Source organism: Anguilla anguilla, chromosome 1 (genome assembly GCF_013347855.1).
Source record: "Anguilla anguilla isolate fAngAng1 chromosome 1, fAngAng1.pri, whole genome shotgun sequence".
NCBI lineage: Eukaryota > Metazoa > Chordata > Actinopteri > Anguilliformes > Anguillidae > Anguilla > Anguilla anguilla.
In genome coordinates, this window is record NC_049201.1 from 17035403 (window position 1) to 17057928 (window position 22526).

The window sequence follows — 22526 nt, forward strand, 5'->3', positions numbered from 1 at the left end:
ATATAAATAATACCCCTTCCATTATTTGAAAGATTATATTGTAAAAAAAAAAAAAAAAAGATTATATAGTAAGTACACCATGTATACATTTTGTATAAAGTGATTTTTTTCTTAATTGTGATAGTCTCAATCTGTCTAAAATTGGTATCTCTCAAATATGTGAGAAGGAATACATTCAACCTGTGCTTGCTAAGTGTTTGTGAAGTCCTATATCGGACAGAAAACCAAAAGCCGATAACTTTTCTACATGTCAGTGTTTCTCTAGATAATACTGCAATTCAGAAAACTTTAATTACATAAAAGACATAGCAACATCTGTAATGACAGTGTGGCTGTAATAGTGATACAATACATTTTAAACATACAATTAAAATAATTCAAATCCACTGCATTTCGCATTGCATTTTGTGTCATAGTTTGATATTATCAAATTATATTTAAAAATCAATGCTTTACATTTTGTGTCATAGTTGGATATTTGTGTCATAGTTGTTTGATTTGTGTCATAGTTTGATATTACCAAACTATATTTAAACAAATGTTGTCCACATCTTGGAAGCAGAAAAAACATCCTGAATTCGCATGTCACACACACAATGTTATCCAAATAATTTTATTTTGCTAAGAAATGATTTCAATCGAGCAGAGGAGTACAATATATGGGTTTGTCAGCTGAGTAAAAAGCGCGGCAAAATGTAACTACCTGCTTTCTACCCCAGTTTAGAGGGAAACGCTGGCTATAGGGAATTTCCCATCCACGTGTCAAAATACGCCACACAGAAGGCGGGATCAAAACAAAACATTTGATTGGTTTACCATGCCGGACGAGCAGAAAGAAAACTAGGACTTTTTTTTTTTAAAGGCACAGACACCATTAACGTAGGTCGACCTGTTTTAATTCAGTACATTACCATCACGGAAAATTACCATCATGTTATTCGTTAACACGTTTATTTATTTTATCAATAAAATTGTTATTGTATATTTTACAAGGGAATACCGCCCATTCTGTAAAGCAAAAACGATTTTTTGTACTTGCACTGCTGTAAATAACTAGCACTGAAGCTGTTAGGAAATCCGAAAAAAATGGAGCAAGCATAAAACATATATTTTGTGTTAACAAAAATGAAAGGTAGAATTGTTCAAATCTATTAACTGCAGAATATAATGTACATTTTTTGGAAATAAACGGAATGAATAATTCTATAAATGTCATATCTCCCTGTGGGCTACAGAATAAATATCACTTCACTGTCACTTTAAGAGAATTTATTTACTTTCCTTGCGTGACGTTCATTTTCAAGGGGCGGAATAATTTGAGGCTGACGTCTCAGAAAATGAAATCAGCTTGTTGCTGAATGTCTTTCAGTACGAAAGTTGTCGTGGAGGGATAAGGACAAGACTTACTTTGAAGACAGAAAGCGACCGACTACATTCGAGGCAAGATAACAGCAATTAGTTACGTCGAAGGACATATCAGCTGGCGGTGAGCATTTTAACTTCTTTCTTCAACATACAAGTAAATTTGATGGTCGATTCCGCTGTCTAGTCAGCAAATTACATGTTAGTTAGCTAACTTTAACCCACGTGTAATCAGACCAATACAATTATTTAGCTACGTTGAACAAAAAGTTAACTTCTGAAACCAAAACACCCGATCGTGATTTATCAGAACAGCGACATGCCATTTTAAAATGGCTATTTAGATTGTGATGCATGCTAAGGTTTTACCCCTAGAGAGCTAACGTTAGCTATATTTGCAGCTTGTATTGTGTACTACCGAACTGTAGCAGGAACTAGCTAGCCAGCCTGCCGGTGCAGCTAACTAGTTAGCGAGCCATTGAAATTGTCGCTGCTTGTTAGTTAAACTAAAACACAATATGTAACGTTAAAATACAAGATGAAGCTATGTGACAAACATGTTTGCCCAACTGTCTAATTATGTAGTTAACGATAGCAAAACAATCTGATGTAGGCTATTCATTTGTAACGCTCACCAAATGCGCATCTTCCGATACTGATTATTAACAAGGTAGATTACATGTCAGTCCCAAAATACGCATAGCAGCTAGCTAACATTAGCAACTCAAAACTGACTGGATCACATATTGCTACTGTTGTCTCGTCGTTAGTATAGAAAGTGATGGCATATTAAAGTCAGCCAGTAGTTAGGAGCTCGCCAAGCCAGCCAGTAGTTAGGAGCTAGCCAACTGCTACTTTGCAAGCCGGCTGCTTATTTTGTAGCAAAGACCACGGAACGCAGGAATGACATATTGTGAACTTTGTGAACTTGCTAGTAAAGGTAGCCGTTACTGGTGATATAGATTTCGGGAACTATGTATCGTTAGCTAACTAGCCTACCTAACTTTGTTTTGGTTTTAGTCTTGCTTCCAGACATACACATTTTGAGATTTGCACAGTGCCAAAGTATTCAGCTTGCATATTGTTTTAATCCAAGTACGCTTTCGACACCTAACTGGAAACCGTTTACATGCAATCTATGCACAGATGTGGCTTCGATGTATTATATGGTGGTTGAAGCAAGGAAGCAAATACACTGAATGTAGCAGAATGCACCGGGGTTTTAGCCGGTTTTTCTTTTTCTTGTTTTTTTTTTCCGCTGGTGGAACATGAAAGGACATGCAGTCCTAGTACTCTAGTGGGGGACAAGGCGTTTCTGTGCAACCACTGATAATCAAAACAAGAATTGCGGTTGTTAAATCAACGTTAAAACGTCACAACTAATTTGACTAATTTCATAGTGTCATCTCTGTATATATTAATCACAAGGGTGAATATTTATAATAAATAAAAAACTAACGTCATTAATCCTTTTTAATTAGCTAACGCTAGCTATACTAGCCTAGGCGTATAGTAACCTGGAATTATGATACATTTAGCCCATTTCGCTTGCGACGCGAGTCACTGCAGATTTCGCGGAGTTTGCGCCAATGTTACCGCCATCCTACCCGAATGCTGAGAATGCGTTTCCATCGTTTTTGTCGACATTCGCATTCGCAAAAACGTAACTTGGCGCTGCCCATCTAACGTTACCGCATGAATGTCGAGAACAGCTTGGTATGAAGTAGAAAGCTAGAGCGTTATCCTAAGTTAAGGTTGTTATCTGTTCTCGCTAAATCTTTCAAATACAAATAGACTTAGTTAACCCAGCAGCTGACATTAGCTACGTAAGTTATGTTACTGTCGCGGTTGCAAAGAAAGTGGTAACATTAGCGAGCTAATGCTAACGTGTTATGCTAATTATTTTTTTCCCCTCGGAGCTGCGCTCGGTGCATTGCAACTTTTGTTATTGAATAGAAATTAAATTAGCCATCTGTAAAACAAACTGCAAATGATGTAGTCTGATATGCTATAGTTCCAAAAATACTGTATAGTCTCAATAGCTACATCTAAATTATATTGCATAGAAAAGTGAAGAGTTCGTGATTCGCCGTCCTACCCCGGTCTGCTGAAACGGTCTCGCCCTACTATTCACTGTTCACTGACTATAGTCATTCACAGTAACGGTCACCGCCCTCTAGCTCTATCTTCTGTGCGGGTGATGAAGAGAACACAGCCCATTTCCACCCCTTTTTTTTTCCTCTGACGGTTGGCTGGAAAATGTGGTTTAGAGCACTCCGAAGAGTAGACGATTAAATAAACGGATACATGGTATGGTTAATATTAACATCAGAAACCGAAATATGAAACGGTGAATATATAACTTTTCAACAGGTGTAATAATCCACCTCCGCCGTTAAAGGTTTGGTGCTCTTGGCAGAAATGCCGCCTCTCTGCAGGCTGTTTAATTAAACCGTTTTGTGAATGTATGGGATTCAAGAAATGATGCAACATGGTTTATGTGTTGAGTGAGAAAAGGAGATGCCCTCAGTTATTTCTGCTGGGTCCTAAACAAACATTTTTCCCACTTCCAAAAAAAAGTTTAAATTTTTGTGTAGAGCGTCCGGTTTGATGCAGTGAGCTTCACCCTTCAGGTAATTATGCCAGCATTGCACCACTGTAGTCCCGCAGCCAATTCTCATTTTTGTTTGCCCTCCCTTTCTCTTTATCACAGGTTGGTTCAGAGGGACTTTCTTTAGTATGGAAAAGTACCTAATTTGACTCGTATACCAAACTATTAAACTGAAAGCAGGTGGTAAATTGGAGCAATCTAATTAATTATAGTGAAATTTAAGAAGTCTGTTTATAGTTTTGTTTCCTTCAGCTCTGAACATGTTTATTTGAACCAAATAGTGCTGCAAGAAAAAGGAAGTTCTGGGCTGCCCTTCTCATGTCTGATTGTTTAACAAGATTGACAGTTATTTTAGCAAGTCACTGAAAAATGATTGGGGTCATCATTATTCATAATAGGTACTGGTTGTTTTCTTTATTGAATTTTTTTAATAACAAGCGATGACAACTAATTTAATTGATTATAAATGTGTTTAGTTTTATTTAAGAAATGCAGAATTGAAGGTTTTGATAATTTGGGTTTTTGGGGTCACCCAATGCCGCTTGAAAGTAATTGCATTTCTAAAGGTGCTGTCTCTTAGATTTGTGCTGTAAAATTTTTTTGGATAAAAAATCCGAACAAGGTGCTTTTTTAAAAATGGCAAAACAGCTCAATGCCCAAATCTGGGATTGTTGCTGTGCTGTTGCGTGACAGACATGAGGGAGTCATCAGTTCTTCTGTGCACTTGGGCTTTTGTGAGTGTTCCAGGCCTCCTATAATCTTATCACGTGAGCCACAGAGGGTTTAAGTCCTCCCAAGTAGCCTGTCTGTGGGGCCTTTGTGAGGGTTTCAGGGCTCCCTATCACCTATTCAGTGGGCCCCTGAGACGGGTCTAGGCCCACTTATAGCATTTTAGGTGGGCCCCTGAGATGGTTCCAGGCCTCCTTATAATCTGTCAGGTGGCGGTGTGCGCCGCGTGAGCGGGGTGAGGACGAGAGCGCTGACTTCACGGGGCTCAGAGAGCGGCGGGAGCTCGACGTGGGCTGATGCAGCAGAGGGAGCTGTGCGCTGACACTCTGCCTCTGCCGGGAGGCTTGCCTGCCTGCCCGTCACCCGCGCAGAGCGGCCTGCCGCGCGCTGCGTCTCTGAAAGACAGGGCAGGTGCACGTGCCACGCACGGCTCGCCAACCCTAGGATGTGCCCCCCCCAGCACGCGTGTTCCCCTGACCACGTTTCGCCTCGTTTCATCTTTACTTGTACTTGTGCCTGTACAGCCGTTTGCTTTCTTCGCTCTTGCAGCAGAGAACAGCCTGATACACTCATAATTAAAGTAGTTTTGTACTAATGTGGCCTTGGTAGAGCAAACACTGAGCTCCCTGTCTGTGCATGCTGCCCTTTATTAGGCTATGTACAGTCTAGTCTAACACAGTCACTTACTGACAGGGCATTGGCCATCCAGCCTCATATCTCACATCTGAGAACCCATCATAATCATATTTGTGCATGATTGCCTCTTCTCAGTTGTCTGTGCATATCATTTAATTTTGATGAAATGAAGGAAACCTCCTTTCTGTGAGAAACATAACATGTTGACAGCTTTTCATCATTTCTGTGTGTAACAGGCAATGACCCACTGTATGGAAAGCTTCATTGTTACTTGTTGTGCCAAGCAGCATTCAAAACAAAACAAAATGAAAAAAACACTGTGCTCACTGTTAAAAATAGACTGAAAATAAAATCTTTAAATGCTGGCTTGATGGCAGGTGTGTGGAAAGGACCGTGGTTTCACAATTTTTTTTGCCTAATTATCCATTTGCATTGGGCTTTTGTTAGAAGATCTGTTTTTATTGTAATGACACTGGGTTTGTGGTGGAGTAATGGTGAAGTGCACCTAAGGTGATGGTGCCACTGTTCAGCTCAAGTGTCGAGTAATGCATAATTCGCTAGTCTGGTCAGAAACTACGCACTGTGAAAGCACCATTGCCAGCAGGGGATTTTGATCCAGACAGGGTGGCAAAACATACTCAGAAATTTCCATTTGGTTTGTAATGAGGCCCTGTACCTCTGGTTTGTGGATGTGTCTGTGCTTGTGAAAGGTGAGGGAGGGGCGTGGGCTTCAGCTTGCTGATTCTCAGGCAGTGCTGACCTGACTCTGCCCGAGGCTGACAGTCACATCTGAGCAAAGTGAGCTTCAGCCTGTAGCCGAGAAGGAACACCATTAATATTTCACCATGTTACTGTGAAAGACTCGCTTTTACATCTAACGGATTGGCAGAGAATTAACACTTGAAGATGACAGCAATGCCTCACCATGGGAGACCTCAGCAGTTCTTCTCATTAAAGTGGATCTGTAGCGTTGAAGACTCGTACAATTTTTATTGGTCTCTGTAACAAAGGGCTCACGATTAGCGGGAAGCTTTTCTTTGCTCAGTCTTTAGTCAAGCTTAGCCACTGTTGGTGGGAACGTCTATAATTGGTGACACCACTAGATTTAGGTAGCTCTTGGCCCCGAGGCAACGCTGGAGCCACGATCGAAAGAGTCGGCAGCGCAAACGGTGAGTAAAATGGAGAGGAAAACAGGGCTTCCCGCCCTAACCCGCCAAACCTCCATTTTGATAAATTTAGCAAACAAGCCGTCTAACCACAGCCAACAGTGCGGTTCCATCACTGTGACAAACTCAACCATTTATCTAAATGAGAGCTGGGCTTCCCACAAGAACTACAGTAATCTGCACTTAGATTTTTTATTATTACGCGTTTTCAAACACCGGCCCAATGGAGAACTGCCTGGGAGGAACATTCTCAGAAGGAAAGAAAAGACCACTTTTCCACTGAAGGGTCAATGCCTTCTTTTTTGTGTCTGTGTTTGTGCATGCTCATATGAGCATGCATGTGTGTGCGTGAGAGAGAGCTTCTACAAATCAGATTTGACTGCTTTCTATGGCTTGTATATATCCATGCAGTAATATGGGTTGTTTTTTGTTGTAAGCATTTTTGTGACATGTGTATCATATAGCTGGAAGTGTAAGTAGATTTTGTGCCCAAAGATTAGGGGAGACAAGTTGGCTGTCGCTGGTTGGTTAGTCTGAGCTTGCAATAGTTATAAACCTACCTTTCTTCAAGAGTTAAGCTGGGTTGATGTAATCCACTTCAAGGGGATCTAATCGTACATGCACGCTACATATTCTTCCTGTAAAATGCTAGTTTGCAACCTGTTTATTTGCTCTCTCAAAGCAACCCCTCCCCCATTCTTACTGTACAGCTGTCACCCTTGTTTGTATAGTATGGTTCCCCCAGGGAATATTGTCCTGACTCAGTGTTTCTGTTTCCCTATGTGCTTCTCAGAGATTGACCATCACAGGGAATGCACACATTGAGATCCTCCAGAGTCAATAAAGGCAGGGATGTCGAACATTTGGGCCAGAATATGGAACCACAGTTTTCACATGCTCTTTCAGTGGATATGATGTTGTTTGGTTTTTTCCTGGTTTTTCTTTGGGATTTCATTAGTCTGTGGAAACTGTTCCTGTTGCGCCGTTGTTTCTTCCAAGGCTGTGCTGTGAGAAAAGACGGTTCTTACCTTTCTGTGAGTGATGGTATTTTTCTAAAACCCTAATCCTGCTTTATTTTGCTGAGGCATACCTTTGTCAGCAAAAATAGTATCCAAATCTCTTCAATCCTTCACTCATGTCATCATCAAAATGACCAATGGGAGATTGGGTGGTTTACTCCTCCATGTAGGCTAGAACTTCACCTTGTTTTCATGGGCTGTTTCTTTCACAAACCTGCATGTTGAAGCCTCCTCAGTCAGAGTGGGTATCTATACTCGAGGATTAAATGAGCTGGAAAAAATGAATGGGATAGCTAGAGGATACTGTGTTTGTGTAATCACTGAGAGTGAGTGCTCCTTGGTGTAAAATGTTGGCCATCTTCTGAGTGCTTACTTATGACTGTCCTTCAGATGTTTGAAAAGCGTAGGTTTATGGGCAATGGAGTGGTAGGCTGCTGTGAGTCCTCAGAAACGCAGGCCTAATTGGCTGTTGTCAGTGCTTGTCATACAGAGCTGGATGCTTATCTGCCAATCAGGCAACACCTCACTTTCTGTGATTTTTAAAACTTTTGCAATGAATATTGGGAGGGACAGAAGCTCACCTTTCTTTTAGGTCACTCTGACTTTGAGTAATTGTTTATTATGCCACAATACTTAATGCATAAGAATTTAGGCTAGTGCCATCGGCATAGAAATGCGGGTACAAATGCTTTTAGAGGTGAAGTTTTCTGAGAACGAGAGGAACTCAAGTGAGATGAATGCCTTATTGAGTTTGTTTCAAATGTACCGAGGTTAAAGGACAGAATTACTTGGACTATAGCCTAGATATTCCATGATTGTTTGAGTGACCTACAGTCAGTGACCTACAGGAAATGGGCTGAACCTGGGCCTAGTTGAGGTAGTGATACTCTCTCTCTCTTTTTCTCTCTCTGTTGCTCTCTCTCTCTCTCTCTCTTTCTGTCTCTCTCTAACTCCAGGCAGATTATCACTGAGGCTTCTGATGGACGATGATGAAGACGACGTGTTCCAGCCCATTCTCAGATGGAACACCACCTTCCGAGAGATAAAGTACGAGGACAGGGGTACGCAGACGCCCAGCCCTGCCCTGGGACAAGACGACAGCATGCTACCCTGCGGCGTGGCCCACGAGCCTCGGAGATTGTTCTATGGTATGGGGGGAGGGGACAAAGTCTCATTGCACATGTGTGTATCTGTGTAAGTCTGAGAAGTAAGGGCAGGGGACGTAGACATCATCTGACTGAGTGTCTGAGAAACAGTCGGGCTCTTCAGAAAGTTCTGCTGAAGATGAGGTCATCCCGACCCTGTTCCGCAACTGCTCCTAAAGACACTGTGCTTGTCGGAGAGGTACCACAGACCAGATGAGGAGACTGCTTATGGATAGTGTCCCCAGTCCCCGGTGTATGGTGTCTGCTGAGCTGAGCTGAGCTGCAGTCCCCCCCCCCCCCCCCACCACCACGCGCAGCGCTCCTCTCAGTGGTCCCTTTGTCTGGCCGCTCTCCGGAGCGCCGGAGAGGCGACGGCCGTCCGTGTTGCGCGCCCCAGCCGTAAAAAGGCGCGGCTGTAGCTGTCACCGGATACCTCCCGCACAAACGGGAGTCCACGTGCGTGACCCTGTCTCAAAACAAGCTCTCGCCGACAGCCGTCATCTCCACAGTCAGCTGACTTTGGACGTGCCTGTAGAATCCCATAGAATTCTGCCAAATACAACTAGAAACGGCTGTTTCTGTGAACTCTAGCTTTCTGTGTCTCTGTCCACTTTTGAACTATATTTTTCGCTTATGCTCAGAATTTGAAGTATAGGATTACAAAAAAAAAAAAAAAACACTGGAGTGTAGTAGTAGAAAGCTGGTGTGCTATACAATGTGTGCCAAATACTACATCTCAGATCACCGTTAGCTATATGGTATTGTGTGTGTGTGGTTTTTTTTTTTTTTTTTTTTTTTTTTTCCTTTGTCATGTTTTCGATTCAGCCCTTTTGACTGGCTTCCCCTTTTGTCACTTTGTTTGAAGAAAATAATGTTATACCATATTATTTGAAAAATCAGTAGTCTGGCCAAATCTGATACAACCAGTTTTGTGTTTCTGACAGCGATACAGAGTTACCATATCACACAGTAAATAGAGCACATGCCAGTTTTCTTAGGAAAATGGGTTGTTATGTCTGGGTCATACACCCCCAGCGGTAAATCAAGAGCAGTCATGCTCTCACGAGACTAGGAGAGATGGCGTGTTTATAAAACCAAAGATAAGCTCGTTGTGAAATGGCTTAAAGCTGTTGTCTGCGCATTTCTTGTTAGGTTGTTTTTGTGTGTCACGTTGTGCTCACAAGTACCAGGTAAAAGACAGTTATGTCAACGGTAAAGGAGAAATGATACAGTTGCACGCTTGCGGTCAGTCCCTGTGCGTCTCGGATTACTTAATGAAATGTAGGTGGGAGGAGGGTGGCGGTCTAATATTTTGGTTCATTGAAAGCCGAGCAAATTCCACCTGTCCCTTTGTCCAGGTAACGCGGGCTTTCGGCTGCACTTCCCGGCGCTGTTTGAGCACGGTGGAGAGCAGGAGCGAGCGGAGGAAGAGGAGGAGTTCGGGGCGGCGGAACGGCTGGAGGAGCGGCCTGCGGCGCTGAGCGCTGAGGTCCAGATCGGCCAGAAGCTCCAGATGATCGGAGACCAGTTCCACCAAGACCACCTCCATCTGGTGAGGAGAGCCAGTGCCTTCCATGATTCTCCAAAACGGTCATGAAACCGATGACAACTGCCTTTAATGGCCAGTTCGTAGGTGTGCTTGCTTCTGTGGAAGGAAAAAAGTTCTTGCGTTTTTATATGTCAAGCTCAGAGTTATTAGACACTGAGGCCATTTCCCCCCTGTGGTTTTGATGCTCTACAGTGAATATAGAAGCTATTATGGGAAACGAACAGCCATGCATTTCTATAGAGGCATTCAGAGAGGCCAAATTTCCATTTTCTGGGCTGGATTGGGGCCAGCCTTTTTCTCAAGTATTGACCGAGTGTCGTGACCTCCCGTCCAACCCGAAGACACAGCTGTGCCCTCAGACCCCCTCCCCTCCCCACTCTCCCTCCCTTCCCCACTCCCCACCCCCCACCCCCCCCCCCACCCCAAGACCCTCTCCTTTTGAACTTCCTGTTTTTCCTCATTCCCCTGAAGCCTGCCCCCGCAGGTGCTGGGGAAATGGTCAACGTGACGTTCATGCACACTTTTGTTAAGGAATTATGCCTCATAATACTGAACTGCAATAAGGTTTTGAACTCACCTGAACTGCATTGGCTCTTGATCTGGCTTCCCTTAAAGGATTTATAATGTCTGAGTGTTTCAGCAATAGGTAATTAGCGCGACTGAAGACACGCTGTGTAGTTTTTTTGTTCAGCATCTTTGCGGAAAATTATTGCAACATAGACACGTGTGTGTGTCTGCGTACGCACGGCAGCGTGTGTGTATGCGTATGCGTGTTACAAAAGAAAAGGAAGGAACGCGCACACACACACTCCAAGAAAAGAAGAAGTGGCTGGACAAGATAAACATGTTGTAACCCGAAGCCAAACTCGTGAGCCTCGGGAGCGGCTGTGGTTAGGGAGTCTCCAGCGAGTCCTGCCAGCTGCTGGGAGGGCCCACAGGAGACACCCAAATAAGAGTCCCTGCTTACTCCCTGCTGGGCCGGAGGCAACTAGGGCTGTGAGTGCGGGCTGGGGCTGGGGCTGGGGTTGGGGTTGGGGCTGGTGGCTGGGGGCTGGGGCATGTGGCTGGTGGCTGGGGCTGGGGGCTTGAGGTTGGGGCTGGGGACTTGGGTTGGTGTTGGAGCTGGGGGCTGCTGGCTGTGGGTTGGGGGTTGGAGTTGGGGCTGGGAGCTGAGGTTGGTGCTGGGGCTGGGGCTGAGGTTGGGGGCTGGGGGCTCGGGGCAGGGTATGTAAAGAGGGAGGCCCTGACTACCACACTGGTCCGCCTGAGGGGTTTAGTTTAGGAGCATTTGCGTTCTCCCACACCCACACAGACCAGAGCTCATCTTGCAGCTCTGTTTAAAAACAAACTAAAGAGTACTCCTTTCTAAGCCATTAAACTTTTCTTGCACACCATGGCACATTTATTTGGGATCTTTTTTTGGAGCCTTTAACACCATGAATTACCTATTGGATTTAGTGGGAGGACAAGGCATCCGATTTCTCCGACTTAGAATTGTTCATTACATTCTGAAGTAAGATTATATTGCTGCATTTTCTTGTGGATACTGATGGGCTTGAAACTAAACTGTAGTTTCACTAGAACATGCTGTGCTGTCTACCGTGAAGGTAGAGAGATGACGCTGTAGTGGGGCGTGGAAAGGACCAGAGGTGCATGAAAGACAATGAGGTGTGTGGCCAAAGCTCACACACTAGGCAGGGTAATTAAGATAAGGGGTAAACGAGCTGTGACGTATCCTCTTGTTCATGCCAGCTGTGCCTGAACTGTGTAACTTAGCATGGTTTAGTATATCACGTCACCTACGTTTGGAAAGTTCTACGTCTTGGTGGGCGGGGCTGGAAACCAAATAAAACAACAACAAGGGCGGGGTTTCAATTGTTTTTCCTCTTGATTTGAAGCAGCACCTGTGTTTATATTCTCAATTTGTTGTGCCAGCGAGGTGGATACAGCGTGCCAGTTCTGTAAATTTGGCCAGCGTCCTTTACGACAGCAGGCTGGGCTGATATGGTAACTTTTCATTTAGCCTGACAAAAAGATGATAAAAAGCCACCCAGAATCCAAACTAAACAAGCCAAGGAACAGAACGTGCGGTACGAAGTGGGCATCATTGTGGGGCAGGGCAGTTGATTGTACACCTCCATTATCTTCTGCAACTTCTTGCAATATCGTTTGAGAACTTGTACTGCATAGTAAACAATTTATTGTCGAATGGGGGTTTTTAAGCTTAGCCTGCTGCTTCATACAGTAAAATGTGATACAATGACTCTGAGTGTTGAGGCTGTCGTGGAGCGAGTGTGGTTCCCATTAAACTGGTTCTAAATATAAGAGTCTATAATTGGGGGAAAACATGGGGCCACCATAATAACGGGAGGCTCCAGCGGCGTTCTGCTGAGGTCAGATCATGGAGGAGAGAAAACCAGACAGATTTGTGTGATTTTGGGATGCGTGATCCCCCCGCTTTCCCAGAAGTTGCTATTCTTAGCGAGACAGCTTGACAGTACAAGCTGTGAAATTAAGTTGTCAGCCACAAGGCAGGTAAGACGCCTCGGGCAACAGAATACTGAGCAGCCCTGTCTCTGCCTGAGCTGATCTGTTTTCGCAGCCCGGCGAATGCTCCAGGTGACTGCCGTGTGTCATTGTTATTTTGTGATGCATGGGCTCCACTAAAACCTAGCTGAGTGACTCATCACTCAGACCTTGAGATACCTTTGCGTGCAGTTGGTTGATAACTGCTAGATTGGCAGGCCTGTGGGTGAGGAAAGACTTTCTTCCATCTTGCTGAAAACCGAAAACAAAGAGAGACAAATAGCTGTTTGTTTTTGTTTGTTTTTTTCCTGCTCTTATACGATTGACAAGGATTGTTTTTCAAAGGAGAAGGCAAGTCTGAGTGCTCCCACAACAATACTCTGACTTGCTTTTGGCATGTGTTCTGGGACGTGTGTTCCTGGATGATTTAATTGGAGTTCAGAAAATGGACTTTGACACTGTGTTTATTCCTTTCTTATATGATTTTTGTTTTGATGATTCATGCAGTAGCATTTCATTAGAATCCATTAACACAGCAGACCCAGACATCTCGGTATTTTGATTCTTTAAGCTGGTCCTAAAAAGTCTGTTTATCTTTGACCGAATCAGATGGGCCCCTCCTACCCCTTTTGCTTTTTCTGCCCTTTAATAACACTGCGCCTATGGCTTGGCATGGAGTTACTTTAGCCCGTATGAGAATGTGGTCTTGCTGAAAGGTAAATTGCTCTTTGGTCTAAAAGGGATGCTAAAGTACCTGAGGCAAAGGTGGAGTGAATAGGGGAGCTGGTGTCACCCGTGGCACCGGTGATGGCGACAATTATGGGATGGCAGCCATAATCTTTGCAGATGAAGTGTAGCGGGGGCAGAGTCGGGTTACGGGCTTTATTAAAAAAAAAAAAAAAAAAAAAAAAAAAAAAAAAGGGGTCTGAAATTCATCCGTCCTACAGCCCGAGCGAATGCCTTCAGGTGCTGTCAGTGTGAGCGCTGAAAGCAGATTAAATGTCCGCCGTGTCTGCCGTGTGCGGTATCGGGACCCGCGTTCCTTATCTCCCATCTGCCCCGCCGCCCTGTGCCTGCAGCTCAGCAAGGAAAACACGCCCCTCTCTTTTTAACACCCCCCGCCTGGAACCCCCGAAAACGTGTGGCGGAATCAGTCCGGTGCCTTTCGAATGCACACCAGGCTGTGGGGGACGTTGACGAATGCGGCGTGCTCGGCCGATAAGCCGAGCCTATCTGGAGCGGTAGCGCTGAGAAAGAGGCAGAGCAAGGCGCAGATAAGACTCGGCAGAACAGTGCGTGAGCCAGAGCGCGCTGTGTCTTGTGTGTGTGTGTCTGGGTAAACTCCGCGCTCTGTTTATATCTGCGTCTAAATTTAGCCTCTGAGTCACATTCGGCAGCCAGTAATGTGACTCTTACCCACAATGCCGTGTTCACCTGACTGACTCGACTCTCATAAAGGTCACTCGCAGGGACTTTCTGACACAGTTCTCTGTTTGAAACCACCACCCAGTTGGCATTACAATCCTTTGCATTTGTGTTCATTTCAGTTGAGGACATGGTTTAGAAAAATAGACTAAGTAAGTTCAATGAGATGGATTTGCATAGTTATGAGGTTATAAGGGTTTGACTAAACTCACTATGGTAGATCATTGTAGAATTGCACGGGCTCCCATCTTCATGGCTTCCCAGAATCCTTTGTGAATACACATATGTGTTTGCACAGCTTTTGAGGAACTGTTGCGACACTTTGAGCTGTCACATCATGCAAATCTGCGTTGGAAAATTAAACTCCAGAGATTACTTGTTAATGCCGTAGTAACAGTGTCCTTGTGTCCGGGATGAGGCTGACGTCTCCAGACATAATCTCCACATTTGTTTGCAGACCTGTGTGTCTGGGTTTGACTGCCCAGTGTGTGTACCTGTTTAAATTGGTAACCAGGGAAACTGGGTGCTATTTGCCGTCTGGTTCTTATCAGGTTTGCATGGAGAGGTGCCTGGGTCATTACTGTATTTGGTTACTAAGTGCTGCCAGTAAAGGGGGCATTGTTCCTGCTCAAAATCCAATGGGCAAATACCCCACGCATCTGTTCTGGGTAAACTCAGACATTGTCCACCCCGCGCCATCTTTGTGTGTTCTCTTGTGCCATTAAACAGCCCTTTGGAGGGTGGGGGGAAAAACGGAGAAACTAAACTACCATATGTCTGACGAGGTACTTGTCAAAATATCCTAGGGTACTGTTTAAAAAATGCTACAACAGAAAAGTAGAGCTATTAAAATTCTCAAGGGCACTTCAGACAGCTGATGGCGGCTCCTGATTTTTAGAGGGACGAAGCACAAAACCGGTCTGTGGAGAACGTGCTGGAGACTGCTTGAAGCTAGCAGGGCTTATGCAACGAAGTGCAATTTTTCACTGTGCTCAGCTGAAAGCCAATAGAAACGCACAGCTCGTAAATATAGAGGGGGGGGAAAAAAACTTAAGGTAAACAGCTCATTGTGCGTTATCTGTGTGCACGTTTTTAGTATATTTCTGTCTGATAACCAAGGAATCCTGTGACTTTGTGAATACTTTATACTGTGCCGTAAAACAGATCCGAAAACATTCCTCATGCAAAAAATCTGTTCCAAGCAGTTTTATATAGGTGTCACCCACAGCAGATTTTCTTAACCTGCCGTATTTTTAATATTCTGTGTCCTCCCCTGTAGTAACACAGGCCAAATTTTATCTGGCCCTGTTGTTTCTCTACATGCAGTGTATGGATGGGGCTCTTCAGAGAGGAGGGCCTTGACTCGCGTGAAGATATCGTTTCAAGCCAGTCACAGTCCTGCCTCCAGAGCTCCCTAATCCTATTTAGTGCAATTATCTTATCTCCCCTTCTCAATGGGACTGATATCATTATCCTCAAAATAGTTGAAAATCCCATTGGGTCCACTGTCAGAAAAGAAAGCCAGCATCAACAGCCCTTTTTTCCCTCAAATGTTATCAGACGCCTGGAGATACAAGACTTTAAGAGCAGGTAGTCTGAGATGCTCCAGAGCCGGTTTTAAATAACCTTGGCATCGAGGCAGCCTGTAGTTCATTACCTGTACTTGAAGTGGTATGTAGCCTAGTTGTGTGTCTCGGTGGTTTTTGAATGTGTTACGGTGAAGCCACTTGTTCATGGCGTTGTATTTTGTGTCCTGTGCTGTGTCAGTTTGTTGTTTTGCTTGCCGTACCGTGTTGATTTCAGGCGTCTGCTCTGTGTTTCGAAATAGTTTCTCTCGACAGCTGGGCTAGGGTTGGCATGCACCGCTGCTATGGGCAGCGGTGTAAAATTCAGGGGCACGGGACTTGTGCCACCTCCCCGAGGGTTAAGAGGAAGGAAGCCTCTGCCACAGGGCAAGGCGGTAGCTCCTGGAAACTGGCGACATGGCAGGTACTCGGCATGCCTTTAGAGGAACGCCAGCTGCCAGGACTCTTGAGAAATTGTTGCCCTCTTGTCAACCTCTCTGGTTCCCTTTTACTGCAGGCTTCTGGGCAGCTGATCAATGCTTCCTTTGCATGTGTGTGTGTGTGTGTGTGTGTGTGTGTGTGTGTGTGTGTATATTAAGTGGACATAACTTACTACCCCAGTATATGACTTCTCTATTCCTATTTTCTGCATACAAATAGCCTGTGAGAAACATTAGATGTCTTCTTCATTGCTTTTTGTGAGCTTGTTGTGATCAGACATGTCGATTAGAATTTGCATGATGAGTTTATCTCGCTCTCAGACACACATGACCTGTTCTTCTGCCCCTCACATTTACTGCTTGCTGTGCTGGTGGAAGTTTCAAAACAACTCTGTCCCCTGATATTAAGGAAATTACAGTGCTTGGATTTATTTTTTAAAGTATTTGTAATCAGACCTCTCTCATTTACACATCTGATTTTGAGTGCTCAGGTTTTGGATGCCTTGGTTATCGTTGGCAGTTGATTTGTGCCACTACAAAGCGAAACCAGGTTACATAAAGAGATGACGGTGAATGTTGATGTCATCAAAGTCTGAAGCAAATCCCTTGGTCTGGGCATTAGGGGAGACGGTGGGACAGACGGCATGACAGTTTTGTTGGGGGCAAACACAGACTGTTGTGAAAATATCTGTGTTGTGTTGTTGTCTAGCTTATCCAGGTTCACTCCCGTTCACTCTGTAAAATTAAGAAACAACGATGTAATTTGCTACGTTACACAAAAAAACAAATAAAAGCCCCAAACTGGTCGCCGATGGTAAATAAATGAAGTCATGCTGGTGCTCCACATTTGTCTTCCTGATGTTTGCCATCTGCTGGTTGTCTGACTTGCTCTCTCTCTCTGTTTGTCTTTCGTTGCAGTACCACAGAAACCAAAGGATCCAGCGTCCAGCATGGTGGCGCCTGGCGATAGCTTTGTACACATTTCTGTTCGAAAGAGAGGGTGTCATTAGACGACGGCAAGCTGACCTGAGGTGAGAAAGCTGGGTCCCCCTCAGCTTCCACTCCCACCCTGCCTTGAAGAAGGCCCGAGCTTTAGCTGGCACTGTAAAGTTGAACACGGGTTTTCGGGGGGAAAATAACGAGAAAAAAAACAAAGGTCGCCGCGGGCCGGAGACTGCATTTTTTTTACGAGATTTTTTTTCCAAATGGAAGCCATGCTGTTCATGAGATTTGTCTACAAGAACATGTCCCTATTTTCATAAGTGTAAAATAGTATTTTGTACAGTATGATATTATGGTGTTCTTGCTTATTTGATTTTTTTCCTTCTTTTTTTGCACTTGCGTACATGTACATCTTGAACGACCTCTATTTGTCCTGGGAATGCCTTATTTGCTCCTGCCACAGTGGAAGGACTATTGAAACAATTGAGGGAAAATGGGACAAGGGTTCAGGCATAGGGCTGGGGTACAAACAGGCAGGTATGTTAATCTCAAAACTGTTTTTCAGGGGTTATGTTCTGAAGTTTCCCAGGTAACCGATCAACTTGACAACAAATTTCCAAAGAGGCAGTTTCTCAGAACAAAACTTTTTTTGCACCTCAAGTCGTACTATTCCTTATTGTTTCTTGTTTGTTTATTTTTTTTACTGTTTCCTAATTGTTGAATATGATTTGTTCTTCCAGTATGTTTCAATGAGTCAACTTTTATTGTATTCTTAACATGTTTTAAGTGTATTTTGTACAAAGGAGAAAAAAAACACAAAAAAACAAATGATAAAATGCTGTCAGCCATCGTTAAAGATGCATTGCCTTCAATGGCTTTCTTAGGCAACGTACTGCAGTCTTTGATTTGGTGTCATGCCATTGAGGGTCTAATGAAGTAAGATGAACGTGTACTGAAAGACCATTTGGAGAAGGGTCTGCCCTGTAAACTGGGATGATGCATTCACTGTCCATTTCAGGTACATAGTTTTGCATACCATTACAGGTCAGTGTGAAGGCAGTGTATACTAGTGGGTCTCCATCACTGAAAAAGCTCTTGAAAGACCATAAATGCAAGTATACGTGTAATCTGTTGACTCATTCTTTGTATCTGGATGCTACATCGTTTTATTTGCAATTTTTTCATCAGCCTGCATAATTTATTAGACCTGGTGAGTAGTTATGACTAGCCAACCCTTAATAAGTCGCCCTATATCTATGGTATTTGCACTAGTGCTAGTCAGTTGTGGACAGGCAATGGATAGTGCAGAGCTCAAGACTGCCCCTGTTGGACTGATACTGTAGCCAGTCAAAGGCAACATGTAAAACCGTGGTGGGATGCATTGCATTTAAAATCACATTATTAATGTGATGCCCATGTTTGCAGAGGAGAAGTTCTATTGTATTTTTTTTACAAGGCAGGCTGTTCAATATTCAATGAAGGTTGTTGAACGTCCAATATCTCACATTGAAATTAATCTCTTTATAGATACATGTTTGGCCTTTTTCACTTTGTAGTTATCTGAACTGGTAGCTGTTTTCACCTTGGGCACTGACTGAATAAAATTTGTTATTGGAACTAAAAATACACCTTCATTTTGATAAGAAAGTGTGCTTGTCGACTTGTTGGCTCGCACAACTTAACGTGATAAATTGGAATTTTTAGATCTGTGATAAAGTGTACTTTCCTAACACGCCCACTGCCAACGGACCACTAGGTTTCTAAGGAGCACAAATTAAATAATCTGAAAAGAAACCTGTGCAACAACTGCAAATTTCATCTCTTAAATAATGGTCTGGGCTTTTGGAACTGAGGTGACTATGAAATGGAGTTTTGATAGAAATTACCACTGAATTCCCACACAAGGTTTTGTACAGTACCAGAGGAAAGAGTCCGAAACTATGATTTGTTTTAAAGATGTTTTGAAAGAAAAATGTTAATCATTGTTAAAATTGAAAATATGAATATGTTTGAAGACACTGATGCGTTTTTATTGTTGCGTATTGTTTGTTTCATTTTTGTATTTTTCGTTCCTTTTGACATTCTGGTGTCAGGAAGCAGTGTACATATGAAAGCACCCTGGTAACACTGGCATTACAACCATAAATGCAGTTTGGAGGTAATACCGTCTCAAAAAAACGTTTCGATAGGTTGGTTTTAATAGAATCAGAAATTCTGTTCATTGATATCAAGGAAAAGTAATCTCTTCAGCCTCACAATACCCAACAGGAAGGAATAGCGTGCCAAATGGAAAGTTAAGTTAGAGAAATCCCTACTTAAGGTTTATTTATGCCTGATTCTAATCTCCCCTTTTCCCTATTAGTCAGCATTTTGACATAATTCAACAGTTGCAAAGTCCCCAAACATCCAAGCGACAGTTGCACGCATATTTAATCTTGATCTAGCTGCGTTTAGTCTTATCTAACACCCATTTAGTGAGTTGGAGTCGGATGTACTGTAGCCAGGGAAAGAAAGGCGGTTCTCTACCTCTTTATCTTTCTTTTTAAGCTTCAGCTAGGTTACATTTTATCACCAGAAAAACCATGCAAATTCCCATATACAAAAGCAAAGATAGTCTGCTTGATATAAAGATATCATACTGCATGGAGGACTGGTGCTTCCATGTACCCCCAGTAAAATCTTTGGCTGTGCCTTCCCATGGAGACTTTGCCTCCTGGTTTCTGATGGATCCAACACAACTGCATGAGCTAAGAGATCCAAATTAAAGATCCATTTCGTCTCAATTCAAGACATTGACAAAGAAATTCCACTGAAGCCGGGGCTACTTCTAAAGCATGTGATACAGCATAAGATGCACCGAAAGTTTGTTTCCTGCAAATCTTGAACGCTGAGCCAGTTTAAGTAATCCCCTGCCTCTCTGTGGCCTGTCCTGTCTGTCTACGTGTTCACCAGATTCCTTCTACATGCCTGCTGTTCCTGACTTATCTTCTTATAAGGAAATTAGTTTTCAAAGCTTTGTTCAGTTGTTTTTTTTTTTTTTTTTTTGTAATTTATTTTAATTTTATTTATTTTGTGTATATTTGTCCATTGCTACTGTATAGATTTTTCTGTGTGCAATTTTGTAGTTTTTGATATGTATATATTTGTTTAATTCTGTGCTGAGTGGTGGGGTCAGCATTGTGTCTGGCTGGTCTCTGAGGGTCATCTAATTGCCTTCAACATTAAAATAGTAGGCCTAGTATCCATTCTCTTCATTGTCATCAAGCATTTTGCTGCATTTCACATACTGAAGAATATTGAGAGAGGTGCTTGATATCAGGAGTGTGTAAAGATTCATTTGATCTGAAAAACATTCCACTAATTTCAGTGATGGTGTCAGAGGGGTTCCTCAGGGAATGTGGTGAATGTAGCACACATTACTGATACCTGCAGACTTTTCACTCTCAGTCCTGGCCCTGTTCACTTCCAGCACAAAACCAATGTGTGAAATGGTCCGGCAACTTAATTATGTAAGTGTGAGAGAATCTCTTGTATCACCCTAATGGAAACAGCTTGAAAACACGGTTAAAGAGTCAACCAAAGGAAGGTAATGATGAGCACAATCAAAATGGTGCCCATTATTTTGATGCCACTTATGCTCAGATTTTTTCTGCCTAATTGTGACTCTCACTTGAAGTTGCTGAGCATGCTCACACTCTGGGTATATGTTTTTTCCTTAAAGATTTTTAATTAAATTTTTTTTTTTAACTAACACGAAATCATTCAAGTTAGAAGGCTGTTTGTAATCAACATGCACTGGAAAGTAAGTTGTATTTGTATATGTATGTTGTGTTTCTCTGAGTGTCATTTCTGGTGTCATATTCTCTGGATTGTTCTCTCTCAATCTGTCGTGCTGGATTTATTAAGTACAACTGGATTTTGGTACTTACTGGCTTTTTTCTGGCATAAAACAGGATTTTAGATTGGTAATACAAGGGAAACAAACCACCACTGTGCCCAGTATCATTTGTTTGAGGGGTTCTATGGGTTGTGCAGAGAAGTGGCTAAGGGTTCCCTAGTTAATCTTCTATAAGGCGCAAGTAAACCTAGACCCCTGGAGTGGAACTTTTGTGTTGTGTAAACCGTCAGTGTCTTGAATTTTTAATCAATTTTTAATCAATTTCTGAGAAAGGGTTCGTCCTGTTTACTGCTGTTCACTGTATTTGATGGAAAAATGGCATTTGCTTCCTTTTTTTTCTCTTAACTTTTTGATTGAATTTGAGTTTCTTGGAAAAGGTCTACTTTTATAAAAGAAGAAATTTTAGAAGAGAAAAACTTTTGACATTGACATTTTTTTTTCAGTTGCTTTTTTATGAAGTCCAATGTCTCTGATTAAGGGCTTTTTGTATGAAATAAAACATTTCGAGACATTCCTAATATTTCTGCTTTTATCATTAAATGTAATGTACCCAAATTGAAATGGCAGCCAATAAGCAGTGATGTATTTTTATTGAAATTTGAAATGAAATCAGCAAGTGAAGAACCCAATACCTTCTGTCCCATGTACTGTACATTTACTTCAGAAACCCTGGAAATTGCCTTTAATTTACTCTGGTTTCAAAGATGTCTTGAGGATCACACACTCTCTGTACCCCATTAAATGAGACCCAGCGAAAATGTAGCATTTTTGTAAACATTGACTGTGTGTCTTCGAGACTGTACTGTGCACTCATTAGCCTTTTTTATGTTTTATAAATACAGTATGGAGGTAGGGGAGGTTCATTTTATAGTGCAATATGCTGTACATAAGAGCTTGGCTCTACAAATCTTTTTTTGTTGTTGTTTAAATTGAAAAATTGGTACATTGTTTTTTGTTTTTTCAATAAAAATTTAAGAAAGTTTAAAGGTGTTAAGTGGTCCTCTCTTTCCTTTTCTACTAAAATAGATTACATGTGCAAGATTAACAAAAGTGAAATTCCTTCTCTGTGACTTAAGCCTGAATATTACTTATATGATTTCTTTTTGTGAGCAAGAAGTTGACACTAACAAAGAGAACGGTGTGAGTATACACTGAAAGTTATTTGCTCATTGCACAAAAAAGTAAAAAAAATAAATAATTGAATGAGCGAACAATTATCAGTACATTCTGATGGCATTATAGCTTTACTCCTTAGGTATGCAGAGAAATGGAATTGCGCATAATGTTGGAGTAATGTAATTAAAGTCGTGATCAAATCAAAGTACATTAATGAGAGGGTCATTTTTTTTCTAATAAGCAATTTCATTCTCTCACTTTTCCTCCATTTACTGCTATCAGTGGTCACAGTTGACCTGGCATCAACATGACTAGAGTGTTACGCCTTTATGAGACATAATTTTCCACTTGGCGATAAGTGCTTAATGCAGCTCAGAAAGTGTACATTGGCAACACC

General features: G+C 42.6%; 1 protein-coding gene across 3 annotated transcripts; it reads left to right on the forward strand.

Annotated features, from left to right (window-relative positions):
• The first annotated feature begins 1329 nt into the window (after positions 1-1329).
• Positions 1330-22003, forward strand: LOC118229480 (bcl-2-modifying factor-like). 3 transcript variants are annotated; one of them, XM_035421459.1, is made up of 5 exons: positions 1330-1486; positions 7298-7538; positions 8480-8671; positions 10027-10220; positions 17092-22003. In XM_035421459.1, exons 3-5 carry the CDS (start codon positions 8503-8505, stop codon positions 17206-17208), a joined length of 480 nt encoding a protein of 159 aa, XP_035277350.1. In that variant the 5' UTR covers positions 1330-1486; positions 7298-7538; positions 8480-8502; the 3' UTR covers positions 17209-22003. The 3 variants fall into 3 exon arrangements, with proteins under 3 accessions (XP_035277350.1, XP_035277343.1, XP_035277358.1); XM_035421452.1 differs by lacking the exon at positions 7298-7538; XM_035421467.1 differs by lacking the exon at positions 7298-7538 and having other exon boundaries at positions 8484-8671.
• Positions 22004-22526: the final 523 nt, after the last annotated feature.

Coding starts and splice junctions, on each gene's coding strand:
- LOC118229480 (XM_035421459.1), top strand. CDS start 8,503: ATGGACGATGATGAAGACGACGTGTTCCAGCCCATTCTCAGATGGAAC. Junction 8,672..10,026: donor GCCTCGGAGATTGTTCTATG/GTATGGGGGGAG, acceptor CCCTTTGTCCAG/GTAACGCGGGCTTTCGGCTG. Junction 10,221..17,091: donor ACCAAGACCACCTCCATCTG/GTGAGGAGAGCC, acceptor CTTTCGTTGCAG/TACCACAGAAACCAAAGGAT.